Raw genomic sequence first — 15,929 nt, 5'->3', positions numbered from 1 at the left:
TTCATCAACATCATGAAGTTGTCTTAAGCATAGGCCGTGCTGAATTATCAAGTTTCAAAACTTACCTAAAATATTTCCGAATCTTCATTATCAGGTCTTTGGTTTTCATGGATCTCGTTTCCAAGTGAACAGGTAGGCTTTAAAATATCTACCATTTCCAACTGATGACATTTTCTCCTGAAAAGCGTTTTCATCTTTCTTGAGTAACTGTCCAGAAATGGGAGCACCTAGGATCATTTTGTTGAAAATGACCTACAAACATCAGTAGTTCGGGTAGTTGGGTCTCTGCGCTGAGGATTATGCCAAGTGTCATGTGACTAATATTCATTGGCAGCTGAAAGGAAGGGGACCTACCTTTCCAGAGCCTTGGTGTGATGTTGAGTTAAAAGGACAACTGGAGCTCTTCACTGAGGCTTTCCAGTACTCTCCTTTTCCCATTTTGCAGACACATGTCTGATTTCTATTTTATTGTTAGAGTAGCCTGTTCCCTCTTTCCTTTGTTTGTCACTCAGGATTGACAGCCCTGTGGCGGGAAGGCTCACCCTGTTGGTGACCAGACAGTAAGGCCAGTGTTTTACATTGCAGCCACTGGTCATTGCACCCTACCGTACACTGGGCTGACGCTCCTTAGTTGCTTCTTTTTCCTTCATTTCTTTTCTTATTGGAGCTTTCCTCTCCTCACCCACCCACTTTCGTTGTCTTTCCTTCTCCTCTGTGGTCCACCACTCTTTCGTGTCTCTCCCTATTTTTCACTCTGCTCCTCTTCTTCCCTACCTTCCCACTATTTTTCTTTTCCTTTGATTCATCTCCATGACCCATGTCCCATCTTCTTTGATGCTAATAGCATCTGGCGTTGCATTTTAATCAGTTACCCAACTAATAGCAGCAGACCCCATGTATGCATTATTTAAACTTCATGTTAGGGACTCTGGGCACATCCTGCATTGTGTATGCCCAGGTTCCCAATGCCTAGATGAGATCCCGGTGTGGAGGATGGGTGTTAATACATTCCTGGGAAATAAACAGATGAACGAACACATTGCTGGTCAGCTTGATGGTGTCTGCAATCCGCAGTTTCTGAGGGGAGGGTATAGCTCAGTGGTAGAGTGTGTGCTTAGCATGCATGAAGTCCTGGGTTCAATCCCCAGTGCCTCCACTAAAAATAAATACATAAATAAGCCTAATTACCTCCCCCCACCAAAAAGAGTAAAATAAATAAATAAATAAATAAATACAAGAGGAAAAAAAAACCACTAAAAAAAAAATCCACAATTTCTGCCTCAAAAGAAATTTCTGAGTCTTGAAGCTTCCCAGGCTTTCCTGAGTAAATGAGAATGGATGGCTGGATAGATGCCAAGTATAGAAACTGCTCTGAGTTCTTTCTCCCGTGAGAGAGTAAGAGTCCGTGAGCTGTAGGGAAAAGAGTGCGATGGGCAAGTCTGGGTTTTAGTCCTGGCGCATCTTTCCCTGCTGCCTTACAAGAGAAAGCCTTTCTCAACAAAAGTTTGTTCATCTGAAAATGAGCTACCTTGTCCAGAGTGTGTGAGAAGAGATGTGTGTAAAAGCATTTCATGAATTACAAAACACTAGACACACAAAGCATCATTGTATTGCCTATATTAAGCATAGCACAATTAGGAATTTCAAATTGGACTCATTATAAATACATGATTTACTTTTAAACTCATTTGTTGAGAGAATGTGTCTCATCATCAAATAACAGACAGCATGTGCTTGAGGCCACAGAGAATGATTTATTGAAAAGCCTCCCTTTTATAGGAATTTAGGATTGGAATTAGACAAATAACGATGAAATGAATGTGTGCTTCTAATAGCAAATGCTATCAATATAGCAAATATAGTAAATACAGCAATATATCAAAATAGCATGTCAATTTGATGGTTTCCCTTATGCTGATTTTTATTTTTAAAATGAATTTATAGTGTTCTATATATGATACAGCTGAGTTGTAGAACACCTGTACCTGTGAATGGCTTGTCTTAGTTTCAGAATTCATAAACTGGGAACTTCTTCTGTTTAGTTGGCAGACTGTGGAGGAGAACGCACTAACCACATCCATCAAAGATGTTAACCATGGTCTTTCCTTGTAAATTGTCTTCCCTCCATGAGACCTTGGTCCACTCAGAATAGGGAAGTCGGTGAAACCCATCTCACTGAAATGAGTCACGATGAGTGCATCTGTGTCACCTTCGCTGGGCTCCTCTCATTGGCAGATGAAGAGGGCTAAATCCTGAGCCTCCTTCACTTTTCACACCTTCATGAGCCCCAGAGCATCTGCGTTTTCTTTAGTAAACTGTGTGCTCTACCTCTCCATTCTCCGTTCATTCCTCCAGGCCATGCAGGACGCGTTGGCAGACCTTCCGGAATGGTACGGAATAAAAGGCATGCAGGCCCACTGGATCGGGGACTGTGTGGGCTGCCACCTGGACTTCATGTTAAAGGTGATTGAGCAAGAGTATCCCCAGCAGTCAATGCTCACAAAGCCCTCCTGCATTTTTAGAGCTCATCGAACAGACCAGCCACTTGAGACTCTACCAAGGGCTATGCAGTATTGGGAGTCCTAGATGTAATTTCACATTTCCTAGTAGCCACATTTTTAAAGTGTAGAAGAAACTGGTGAAACTCATTTTAATGGCATATTTTATTTAACCCATTATATCCAAAAAATGATCATTTCAAGATGTGATCACATTAAAGTCCTTTGCCTCTCCATCAGGGTGAGGGAGGTGGGGCTCTGAGCCACTGAGCTGTATACGTGGAATGTCTTCTAAATTCTCTCCCTTGCTCATTATATTATGAAAATGTTTCTATCTCCATTCCTGGACCCACCTGAAAATGAGACATCTCAGGGGGAAACACTCTCAGTCCTGCAGGTGCAGGGCTGTGTAGCTGTGCCTCTGTGGCCCCATGCCTGGCTCCATAGGTGACACCTAATTGGCAACTCAGACCATAGTGTGGACTTTTAGTCCTGGGCCCCAGGTGCTCCATACATCACTGGCACTCTGTGAACATGTTTGAATGTGTGAAGGAAGGAACATCGGCCTCTCTGTGTCCTCCATGTCTGTCACATTATTAGCATTCAGCTGGTGCCTAATATATGACTCTTCCTTGAAAAGCACTTAACCAGCCCTAGGAGCACTCAGTCCTGAGCTCAGCTCAGACTGTCCTTTCTTCTCTCTTCAAAACGGAATTAGACTCAATGACAATTTTTGTGGTTAGAGAAGTAGATGCCTTTATTGGTAACTGTAGCTTAAATCCTGGAGGAAAATGTAGCTCCTTTTTCAGGACAAATAATATTGACAGTTATTATTAATTTGTGAACAAAGGAGCAAGGAACTGGGGAGGACATCTTTCTTAGCATGCTTTGACCACCTTCCATTTGGGGCCCCCAAATATGCCTGGCAACGGGCACGGGGGAGGCCTCCTGAAAGAGGGCCCTCTTCTCTCCTGCCTGAAGGGACCATCTTGGGCCCCCAGAGCCCTGGGGCTGCAGTCAGAAGCTATCCCCACTGTTTGGGATTGAGGAGGGTGGGAGGAGGGGAGGTGGCTGGGGAGCACAGCAGCCCAGAGGGAGGACTGAGAAATGAAATGTCTCTGCTTCCCCACTGCCAGGTTGATGGGCAAGTCACAGGAGAAAAGCTGAGTGCCTACACGGCCACGCCTGAGGCCGTTTATGGCACCTCCCACGTGGCCATCTCTCCCAGCCACAGACTCTTACACGGGCATGGCTCCTTGAAGGAAGTCTTTCGGAAGGCTCTCATTCCTGGCAAAGGTGAGTCGGCAAGTTAAGGTTAAGACGAGGGGGGCGTTTATGCCTTACATTTCACAGAGTTCATGGTTCTTTCACACATGTCATCTTGTGTTCTTCTCCTTGGCCTGACTTTTTATGTTTTGATTTTAAAATGTGAGGATCGAAAAGAGCTTTGAAAATGTTAAGCGACCCTGTGATTTCACTTTGAGTACTAGTTTATCTGCTTCTTGAGTTTCTGAATGAAAGCTCAACTTTCCCTTTAAATATAATCTAGATTAAAGCTCTCTTCTAATAGGAATAGAATCATCTGCTTAATTTGTAATTTCATCATCAAATAAAACTACACTGATAGGGACAGGATGGAAACTGGTGAGAATCAGAGGAAATGTTTTCAGTAACTGAATTTTAGTGTCTTTGAGAATTCACACAGTGATCTGTGCAGTCAAGCAGAGTCCTGCTCATTGAAGAGCTATATTGAGTTGACCTGGAATTGCCATAGCAAGTGTTGCTGGTCAGTGAGGATTGGGAGGTGCCTGTGCATTAGTCAGGATTCTGGGGTTGCAGGCAACAGACTCCATCTCTGGCTATATCAGAGGAAAAGGGGAACATATTGGAAAGCTGTGGGGAAGATCTGTTACTGACAAGGATTCTTGGACTCTTTAATCAATAGAAATTAATAAGAGGCCAGACAAGAAATTCAGGCAAGGCTTTATTGGGATTTGTGCTGCAGCACAATGGTGTGAAAATAAGTAACAGGTTCCCTTGCTACTCCCAGAGGGAGGCGAGCTGGTCCCTTAAATGGAGTGAGGGTTGGGAGATGGGTGGGTCGGGCCAGAGGGGCCTTGATGGTGCAGTGTGCAGGGATCGTGCCTAAGCTAGTACTCTGCTTTTGCTCCTGGCAACTCAAAAGTGGAGTTGGGTTTTGGCCTTTTTGTATTTTATTGTTCATGATTTGCCCCAACTGTGCATGTATGCAGTTACTTTTAGTTCCTTATAGTTTCTTTATATTCTGTTGCTTTAGGAGCCATTTGTCCAGGTACAAGCACTCCAGCAAAGGGTCCCAGGTCCCAGCTGGGGGAAAACTAGTCTGGAAGAGGACTTGAACCACTTAGCCATGAGGGTTTTGGCAGCAAGTACAATAGACAGTCTCTTGACTGAGTGAATCTACTCTCACCTTGCCCTCTGTGCTTGGGGCACTTGGTTTGAGAATCCTCTTGCAGGGAAAGGTGTCTGATTGGCATAACTGGGGCCCCTGGCCTTTTTTTTAGCCAAAGGAAGGCTGGGCACGTTCCTTGGTAGACCACCAAGATTATAACAAGTGAGGAAGAGGTAACTCAGAGACTCTCTAACCAGATGAAGGGGCTATGGATCCTGGTCGAGTGAAAGGAACTCCCCCATCAATTAGAAGTAGGTCCCTGGAGAAATGTAAATATTTCTATAAAAATCTCAGCCCACTTCTCTTTTCATAGACTATAAACTTCAACCCAAAGCACAGAGTCTGAATTACTGGAGGTCTATTTAAATGATTAGATTAATAAAAATTTTCGAAGCAGGGTGAGTATAGCTCAATGGTAGAGGGTCCTGTATTCAATCCCCAGTACCTCCATTTAAAAAAAATTAAATAAATAAAATAATTTTTTAATTAACAAAATAAAAATTTTTGAATGGTGGTATAAAAATTTTTTAAGTGCTATTCTAAAAATAGCCAGAATGAAAGATTTCCTAATCAAGTTGGAAAGATAAACAGTATCATCTCAACTTATCTCTGCTCAAGGCTTCTGGTTGTTTACTTCCAACATTAATGTCCAGATCAGTTCATACTGAGAGCCTGCTGCATGCTGAGCACTGTGTGTCAGTGGCCATTCGCAGTCCTGCCTTCCTGGAGGTCGTAGAGGAGGAGCCAGATGCATATGTAATTCACTGGCACAAGACAGATAACACTCGGCTTCATCTCTTTCGGTGGTTATGTATTGAAATAGAGGAAGACTCTTCTGAGTTAAAATTTCAGTGTGTGCTTATAAAGCCCAGTGTAGCTATCTCTCTCAGTTTTATCTTCCATTTATTCAAAAAGAAAAATTGGATTCTTTGCAACTGTTTAAAGGGAAAACTCATCATTTTTACTCTCATGAGCTTTTTGAGATTCCTTGAGGGCTGTGATGGTTGAGGAATATCTAAAATTGAAAAACTGAAGAATGTAGACATCTAGCCCTTAGATTTTTTTTTTCCTTATGGTTAATTTGGGGACACAAATTAAAATGAGATAATATCAATAGGGGATTAATGAGCTAATAAGTTATAAAAGATGGAGTTTCTGACATGAAAGCCATTATTTAATCCAAAACATGTTCATATGCAAGAAATTAAAAAATAATTTTAACATCTGCAGAGAGCACCGTTCTCATGATCAGTTTGGTATCAGCACATCCAACTTGGCCTGGTCACTTCATTTTGGCACTGAATGGCTCATTCACTTTGTTCTCCCCTCTTTCTAATAATCTCTGAAATAATTCCAAATGAAATGTTACTCTTGGCTCCAAGTTTTCCAATTCTAATTTTCAGAGTGGAAATACTCTTTCTGCAGATGCAATTTATTTGAAGTCTCTAGATTAATTTGCAGGTCAAGTCTCTAGATTTTGACACGTGGCATGAGTCACATAAGGCCAGGACAGTTCTTTGAGTGCAATGCAGTTTTCCCAAAAGGTGAATTAAAATTAACATATGAATATGAACGTATGCCTCCTTTGGCCTTGAGGTCACATTTTAAACCTGGCTGATATATCACTGCTGTCATTTACCCTTGCCAACTGGCTCAAATCAGGCAAGCCTGTTGGTTTTCCCTCAAATGTCCGGTTTTGAGGGTAACTCGTATTAAAGCAGTGACTACTGAAAGTCATGGCAGCACACAGTTGTGGCTGAATTTATCACTTGGCAGGAGTTTAAATTCTCAAACATGAGTTCTGGAGTTGCTAAGTTGATTTCTGCGTGTTGGCTTCCGAGTTGGCACAAGATGACCAAGGTTCTGATCCCAGATCTACCCTATGACTTAAGGAAGGTCATTTAGCCTTTGTAAGTTTCATTTTCTCAGCAGTGCAGGTGATGGGGCTTTCGGACCAGGTGGTGTGGATGCAGGAGGAGCCCTTAGGGGCTCCGAGGAGGAGGGTGACGCGAGTGGACAGGGCAATGCTTGAGTAGCAGAGTGGAGGCGGGAGAACTGGCTTGCCCCATTAGATAGGGTAAGAGATGGTGAGGACTGTAGAAGAGTGGCTGTCAGAATGGAGGGGCGGGAACGGCTCTGAGAGGTGTTTGGAAGGCTCTTGGGACAACTCCCTGATTTCTGGGTTGGCCGACTGGGTTGTTGATGTTATTGACTAATGTACTGTTTTTGGCTTGGTGTCCCATAATTGGTAGTTTCCTTTAAGAGAGCAAAAAGTAAGGTCCTTCCCTATGGAGTTCTTGAAATTGAGTGTATTTCCATAATCATTGACGTTGCTCAGCTGACCGCCTCTGACGTAAGTCATGTTATGTAAGCTCTGACTAGAACCCATAAAAAGCATCAATAGAGAAATACCATCAGAGTTCTTTCTAGAAGCTGTCTGTCTTCCTGGAGTCTTTTCTTACATCCTTCATATTAAAATATTCAAATCCTGGAGCTTTGGAACCACTCATTTCAGCTGTGAGTCACCAGTGGTCCACACAATGCATTTTTTTGCCAAACAGGTAAATGAGGTCTCCCTGATGGGTGACTTAGGAACCCTGTTGTTATTGACACATTAGCAAGAAGAGCCTCATCTCCCTGAAAGCCCCAGAACATTAAATAATTCATTGCTCCCTATTGCCTTGCCCCTGTCTCCACAGAATCAGCACGGGGTGGGACAAGGGTGAAGGACGGGATCCTGTGGATAAGTTTGTTCTTGAACCAAACTGTTGCTACTGGCATCCTTTCAGCACGTGTTAATGGGTGCTATGTGGAGGAAGGCTTCTGTGCTCAGATAACATGGAATAAAGCAAAAATAAGCAGGTTTCGTTGCTTCTGGACTTAGTGCCTTCGCTGTGCTGACGTGTGCTGCAGCTGTCTACGAAGGGAAGCTGTGCATCATGCTCCACACTTACTGACCACTGGACCCTGTTTACACAGAGCATCCCTGGGACCTAGCTGTGAGGAGCGCTGCTTTGCTGGACACTAAGCCAAAGCTTTGAGTCTGTTTTCCTAGAGGATGTGAAAGACCTGCCTTCTTTGCAGTGGGGGCCTGAGAGCAGAGGACAGCTAGCTTCTGGCCTGGAATGTCTCCTTTGTAATGACTAATTATTAAATGAGTAATCCTCTGTATTTTCTAAAGCATTTAGCTGTGATCTAACCCCTGTGTGACTGCTTAGATTACATGAGATTTCTCCACAACTTCTTGCTTCCCATTGCCGGGCACAGGACTGCCGAGAATGTGGAGAACACTAGGCCTGATCAGCAACTTCAGATCTTACTTTTTGTTCTTTCTAAGAAATAGATTTTGACCAGGTACAGCATGCAAGTTGCATTCATTACAAATCTGCTCATATTTAAGTTCAAAGATTAATTTTTTTCTAATGGAAAAACTGTCATAATAGACCTTTTCTGTGGGAAAATAGAAACAAATCCAGCCTTTTAATGCAATACTCTATGTTTTTCCCCATATTTTTCTTGTAATGACTTTCTTGAGATATAATTCACATACCATTAAATTCACCCATTTAAAGTGTACAATTCAATGGTTTTTAGTATATCCACAGAGTTGTACCAGCATCACCACTGTCAATTTTAGGGCATTTTCACCCTCCCCCAAAGAAATCCCATACCCTCTAGTGGTCACCTCCATTCTTCCCATTTCCCCCAGGCCCAGGCAACACTAATCTACTTTCTTTCTCCATAGATTTGCCTATTCTAGACATTTCGTATAAATTGGCTCATTCGATAATTTGTCCTTTTATGGCTGGCTTGGCTCACTTAGCATAATGTTTTCAAGGTTTGTTCATGTTGTAGCCTGTGTCAATACTCCATTCTTTTTTATTTCAGAATAATAGTCCATTGTATATATGGCCTTTTTTTTTACACACCTGTCAATTGATGGACATTTTGGTTGTTTCCACTTTCTAGCTAGCTGCTACAAACATTTGTACAGATTTTCATGTGGACATATGTTTTTATTTTCTTGTCTAAGAATGTAATTGTTGGGTTATATGGTAACTCTATTTTTAACTGGTTGAGGAACTATCAGACTGTTTTTCAAAGCAACCTGCTCTATTTTACATTCCCAGAAGCAGTGTATGAGGGTTCCAGTTTCTCCACATCTTCACCAACACTTGTTATTGTCCATCTATTTTTTTTTAAAATCAAAGCTGAAAACTTCTCTCAGATTTTTTTCTTTCTTTTTTGTTTTAATGGAGATACTGGGGATTGAACCCAGGACCTTGTGCATGCTAAGCATGCACTCTACCACTGTATATATATATCCCTCCTCCCTGTTATTGTCTGGGTTTTTTTTATTATGGTCATGCTAGTGGATGTGAGACATTACCTCACTGTGGTTTTGATTTGCATTTACCTGATGGCTAATGGTGTTGAGCATGTTTTCATGTGCTTATTGGCTATTTGTATATCTTCTGTAGAGAAATACCTATTCAGATCATCTCCCCATTTTTTAATTGAGTTGCCTTTTTATTATTGAATTTTAATAGTTGCTTATACTAGATACAAGTTTCTTATCAAATATATAATTTAGAAAAATGTTCTCTAATTCTGTGGGCTGTCTTTTCATTTTTGTGATGATGTCCTTTAAAGCATGAAATTCTTAATTTTGATGAAGTCCAGTTTATCTATTCTTTGATTTGTTGCTTTTGGTTTTGGTCTCACATCTAAGAAACCATTGTCTAATCAAAGATCATGAAGATTTACACCTCTGTTTCCTTCTACAAGTTTTATAGTTTCAGATCTTACATTTAGGTCTTTAATCCATTTTTAAATTAAATACAATTTTTATATATGGCAAAGGGAAGGGTCCGACTTCATTCTTTTGCATGTGGTCATATAGCTTTTATATTCATGTTCCTGCACACATGTATCTTAAAAATCAGACTACTTCTGTTTTTTGTTGTTTTTTTTTTTAGATTTCACTTACTATGATATCAGAAAATATTTCTTTGTTTTTATGCAGGCTTCCCAATTGTTTCTTCATCTACGCAGAATGATCTATCAACCTTTGATAGAATATCCTAAATCTTACCTACCATTTTGAACGTTTGGCCTTTTTCATGTTTAGGCTGTTACAGAGATAGCTACTATAAACATTTATGTTCAGAGAGAGGGTATATAGCTCAAGTGGTAGAGCACATGCTTAGCATAAACACTATCCTGGGTTCAATCCCCAGTACCTCCTCTGAAAAAATAAACAAATAAGTAAACCTAATACCCTCCCCCCAATATATAACTTAAATTAAAAAAAATTATGTCCACATACCTCTATGCCTCTATAGAATTACTTCCTTAGGAGACATTCCAAATAGTGAGATTTTACTGGTCAGAGAGTATGAACCCTTTTCTAGCTCTTTTTACGTGTCGCTTTTATTGGTTTCTGAAAGGGCTCCGTCACTTTCGAGTACCATACCCATGACATTGGAATTTCAGTGCAGCATCACAAACGTCATTGCTGCCCTTCCAAAAGTATTTGCTAACTTTGGTGTAAAATGGTAATACTTCAAGATTATTTTAATTTCCATATCTCTTTTTAAAAATTCTTTTGTGTTTTTGAAAATCTAGGTGATATTTGTGTATTATGTGAAATTTCAGAGAGTACTAAGCACAACAGTAGCAGCAGCCTCCTTACCCAATCGCTTTTAGTAACTTTGGGAATGTGATACTTAGGATATAAGTTTGGTGGCTGTGACAGAGTCCTGGAAAAACAGTGACTAGAAGGATGGAAATTTATTTCTTACCCACATGAAAGACAGAGTGGGTATGTCACGTCTGCTCTGTGACGTGGCCAGGGCCAAGGCTCTTTCTGCGTTGCCCTTATCTGTATGTTCTAAGACATTCTAGCGTTCATCGCATTGCAGGAAGACGGGGGGAAAGAGGGCAGCTCCTTCCCTTTGAGAGCATGACCTAAAAGTGGCTTCTGCACTTACCCCATGGCCATGCCCACTGCATGGGAGGCTGACCAGTGCTGCCATTGCTCTGTCCTGTGTCCAACTAAACGTTCTACTGCTGAGTCAGAAGGAGAGACACATGTGGGGTCACCTGGCAGTCTGTGCCACGGCTGTTTCTCCGGGACAGACCTCCACGCATCTGTGGAATGTACCTACGCTGCTGTCTCTTGTTTCACCACTTCTGCACGTTACCTAGTGACTTATTCTTACTCCACCACACCTCACCTTCCATCTTCCTAATAACATGGCAGAATTGCGGAATTGGCAGATGTACACCTTTTCTTTGAGACAGGCCTGTATGGAATCAAAACTATGGGTCTCCACTTTGAGAACCATCGGTCCCTCCCAGCCATGGTACCAGGGTCCTGGCCAAACCTCATCCCTGTAAACGCATTTGGTCTACAGGGTTTCACTCTGTCCCCACCATACCCTGTCCTATGCTTCCTGACACCTGACGTGAAAGATCAGAGCTGGCCTGGATGCCTTCAGAGCCTGTCTTTACTTCTTTGAAAAATAAACCCCAATTCCTAGGCTTATTTTAACTTTGGGGTTTGTAGAACATATTTTAGATAATTAGAAAAAGTCTTAAAACATAGCAAGTATACATAGTAATAATTCATAAATTATAGCTGTTGTTAATTACTTATGTTGCAGTAAGCTCAAAGGAACTCACTAATTGTTTTCCACTTCTCATCCCTAATTCCTTTTGGACTTTATTGGGGTCTTTATGCTCCAATCCTACATATATTCAGTGAAGATTCATGTAGGTATGACATGGCTTGTCTCACTGCTGCAGTAGTTGTAACAAGCTTCATTTAGATGACACATTGTTTGGATAATTCCAAATTAAGTGTTTTATTATGATCACATAAATATTGTTCATAACTGAGCCAAGTATATGGTAATTACACTCTCCTTTTTATATAACTTTCTGTTTTTCCCGAGGTTCATGATGTCCTCATTTTTTTCATTTGCTTTGTGTTCTTTGAATTTCTGACTAAGTCTTCCCACGCCCTCCCAGAAGCTCTTTAAAACTCCTCTTAAATTTTCGACATATTCCAACCTGTCAGATAATCTATCAGTTCCATTTTTGTTCCTGAAAGACGTTCCCTGGGGCCCTCTGTCTTGCTCAGATCTGACTTGTTCATTGTCCAGGGCTCTGCTGTACATCTGTCATGCTAGGACTTCCCTCTGTCTCTGTCCTACCAATGTCCTTACCCTCTTTTCTTTGTTGGATCCTCCGTTTCCTGGATCCCATGTCTGTCTCTTCCTTGATTTACCCCTTCATTTTGCTGGACCACAGCCTCCCATGTCTCCTTAGAAATGGCACATGGGAAGGAACTGTTTTGTCCCTGTATGTCTGGAAATCTCCCTGCTCAGTCATTTTCTACTCTCCTATCCATTTCCATTTTCAAGTGGTATGGTTTAGAATTTCAGTTACCTCCTAGTTTCACCATAGATGGATTGTTGTGTTTCTCTGTCTTTCATTTTTGAGGTACTTTTCAAAAGGAAAAGGGAGTGGTCAGAATGTCTTTACTCCACCACCTGAAAGTAAAAATGCCATTTTCACTTCTTCGGTTAGGAGCATGAATGAATATTTTCATGTATCTGTTTAATCTTTTGATTCTCCGCTAGTGTGAATTATCTGTTAATACCTTCAAAGGACCAATTATTTAATAATTAGCACAAAACACAGACGTTCTAAAGCTTATTTTTCTCACTTGTCTCCTCTGAGATTCAGGTGGTGTTAAGAGTCCCAGCTGACTGGCATCCACAGTTGTTTGCTCTCGTTTTCAGATTGCCTCGCGCCGGTGACGGCTGCAAACATGCTCACCCAGCGGGAGGTCCCAATCATCATCTTGGCCAATGCTGGCTTTGAGGGCTCTCTGGATGCAAAAATAGGTAAGTAGCTATTAAAATGTAATCAGGATAATGTGCTGAGCAGGTTTAAGATCAAAATACTAGCCTGTAAGAACTAGTTGATACCATGATCTGTGTAGATTTCATGATCTGTTTTGCCTCTTTATAAAAACCAACGCCCCTTCATTTCATCATCTCTTGTTTAAGAACCACATTTTGGAAACATACCGAGTCTATCACCCCTTGCTAGTTGCTTCTGAGAATAATAAAAAGTGTCTGGCCCATGGATTTTGCCAGTAGAGCTGGTTGGTGAGACTTGCACATATGATGTGGGGAACAGTACAACTCAGGTGAAAATCCACTTCCAGGACTCACAGAACCAACAGCAAATGCTGAGATGGGTTCAAAGCACACATGATGGAGGAAGGTGGAGGGGGGCATAGCTCTAGCAGTAGAGCGCATGCCCAGCATGCACCAGGTCCTCATTAAAATAAAAAAGTAAATGAACGTAATTACCTCCTCCCTCCCCCCCAAAAAAGCTTAAAAATTTTTGTTAAGAAAAGACACGCATGATTGATGTGGGCTAGGTTTGTGGTGAAGGCTTTGTGGAGGAGGATGGTGAAACAGCTGTCAAATCAAAGATGTCTTTAGAGCTGTAAATTGAATATCCTTGGCAACCTTACTCATTCCTGAGAGTTCTAAACGATCGTCACCTAACAGGAAGTCTGGGAAGTCTGGGAATTCTGGGATTGAACCAACCACGGCCCCGTCTGAGACCTGCCCTTGGGCAGACCCGAGTGTCTCTCTTACAACTTTCCTACTGTAGATGCAGCCCGTCGCCAAAGTACCAGAACCTGCAGGGACAGTTATTTCTGTCCCGTCTCTCTCTTGGCACACAGAAGAAATAACATTTCTTATCAAATCATATTCCTTCTCACAATTCTCAGATCCATTTTGTACGAAGTGATTTGAAGAAATATCAACAGAGGAAATAGCTATTAAGCCATTCACGTTATTCCCTTCTGGTAATTCAAACCTAGAAAGTATGTTGCTTAAAGGAAATAGTATCTTCTGTTCCTTTAGTGCATTTTATAATTAGCAAAATTCATTAGTACGACCAGCCAAGGTAAACAATAAAGGGAGCTCTTGTTGATGTGGCTTTTTTTTTTTTTTCATTTTGGTATTTTTAGTCAAAGTACTGAAACAATATTGAGAGTTCTGAAGGAAAAAAGAAAAAGGAAAATCTGATTTTCTTGGGCATGCGTGGGAAATCATTTTTCCTGTTGTCTTGATTTTCCCCATAGTTCCATAACGAACAGTTTCTAGTTATTGGCTCTTGCCCTCCAGGAAGAACAGAAACAGAAGTAGACAAGAGATAAAGTAGTGTTTTCACCAGCATCTCACTTGCAAGTTACAAGCAGTTCACATTCTACTGAGCCCCACGTGACCAACACCATGGCCCAGAGCATTCTTTATGTGGTCAAATAAATTCTGTGGTCACAACGATGTCCATTCGAACATTGCTCCTTGTTACTCTGGGAGACACACTTTTGGAATGGAGGAAGTGACCTTTTCCCTTCTTGACCATGAACACTTTTCAGTAATCTTTATTGCTTGCTGTTTGTCCTCACCCATCAGTATCCTTCAAGTCCACTCTGAATGTTAATTTGCCTCATTAGATGCTTCTTGTCAATAATCTCAGCTGGAACACCAGAGAACTTTCCATCACACCACGGAGCTTTCCATCTTACCAAGGAGCTTTAGAACATGTCTGCCAAACATTAAACCACCCCTTTAGGGCAGTGTTCCAGAGAGGTTGTTTATGGAAGTCCGACGTAAGCATTTGCATATACCCTTAGTTTTCTCTCTCAGTGCCACATGGTGCGTTGTGTCCACAAGGATGTCAGCGGTCTTGACAGTTGGCCCTACCACAGGGGTTGTCAACCAGGGGTGATTTGGCCACCAGGCCACATTTGGCAATTTTAGAAACATTTTTATTTGTCACAACAGGGGGAGCAGTACTGGCAGAGACCAGGGATGCTGTTTGACCTCCTACAAGGCACAGAACAGCCCCCACACAAGGTTCAGGATATCAGTAGGGCCCAGGTTGAGAAGTAGCAATGAAAAACCCTGTTTTTATGAATAGCTGAAGCTGAAACAGCGGGCCTTGGCCTCTGGATGAGTGATTTACTTACGCTCAACTCCATGGCCTCAAGGGTGTATGTGGGTTGAAGAATAAATGTCTATTCAGAATGTACTGTTGCCTCTGGGAACAAAGCACAGCATGAAGAAACACGGTTTCCAGCTTTCCACTTCCTGACTGAGTGGATTTATCTAGGGTGCTGGGAAATGCCGGAGGAGCCAGCCCTGCTTCTCAAGAGAACGCCATTGTCCTCTGTCACTGAGGGAATTCAAAGAAGAGCCTTCCCTAGATGCTTGTGATTTTACTATGGATGTGGCAAAAAGCACCCAACATTGTGTATTTTTAAATTACAGATTTTTTTTTAAAGAAGCTAAGCAAAGGAAGAGAACTTACAGGAAGTAATTCCAATATGATAAGCTATTGTGTTAGGGTGGTGAGTCTCTCCAAGACTGTTCTCCATTTCCCCAATGAATGTGATGTGGTTATATAATTTCTGTAACTAAGAAAGATAGAGTCTCCTTTCAGAAGCTAAAGCTGAGTGTCAGTGCTATGAATTATTTTGTGATATGGGCATTTGCAAAGGAGTCATTCTGTGTTTCTTCCCCTTCGAACAGGAATTCCCAGCACCAGCTCAGAGGACACCATCTTAGCCCAAACCCTGGGCCTCCCCTACTCTGAAGTCATTGAAACACTGCCAGATGGCACAGAGAGACTGAGCGGCTCTGCTGAGGTTGGTGCCTGTGAAATCGTGACCTTGACATAAGTTTGATGAACTGTTTTCCTTTGGTTGCAAGTTACAACCTACCATTTCACTCATCCCCACACCCAAGTCTTGCAGCCCCATTTCTTAATCTATGAAAACAAAATAATAGTCTTTTTCAAGATCTAAAAGCTTACCAACTCCAAGCTGAACCAGATCCTAGGATAGTATGGTTATTGAAGTCTAACTAAACTTTCTTTTGGGAATCTTCTGCTTGCGAAAA

The 15,929-nt window shown here is 41.7% G+C and overlaps 1 protein-coding gene across 1 annotated transcript in view; it reads left to right on the top strand.

Moving 5' to 3' along the window:
- Window positions 1–15,929, top strand: part of LARS2 (leucyl-tRNA synthetase 2, mitochondrial) — a 132,546-nt gene that overhangs the window by 69,453 nt on the left and 47,164 nt on the right. Inside the window, 4 exon segments of the mRNA XM_064496639.1 lie at window positions 2,356–2,463; window positions 3,635–3,794; window positions 12,741–12,845; window positions 15,561–15,676. Of these exon segments, the coding sequence (XP_064352709.1) occupies window positions 2,356–2,463; window positions 3,635–3,794; window positions 12,741–12,845; window positions 15,561–15,676 (489 nt within the window).

Source organism: Camelus dromedarius, chromosome 17 (genome assembly GCF_036321535.1).
Source record: "Camelus dromedarius isolate mCamDro1 chromosome 17, mCamDro1.pat, whole genome shotgun sequence".
Lineage (NCBI taxonomy): Eukaryota > Metazoa > Chordata > Mammalia > Artiodactyla > Camelidae > Camelus > Camelus dromedarius.
The sequence above is the reverse complement of the archived record's forward strand: the minus strand, read 5'-3'. Positions and strand labels throughout refer to the sequence as shown.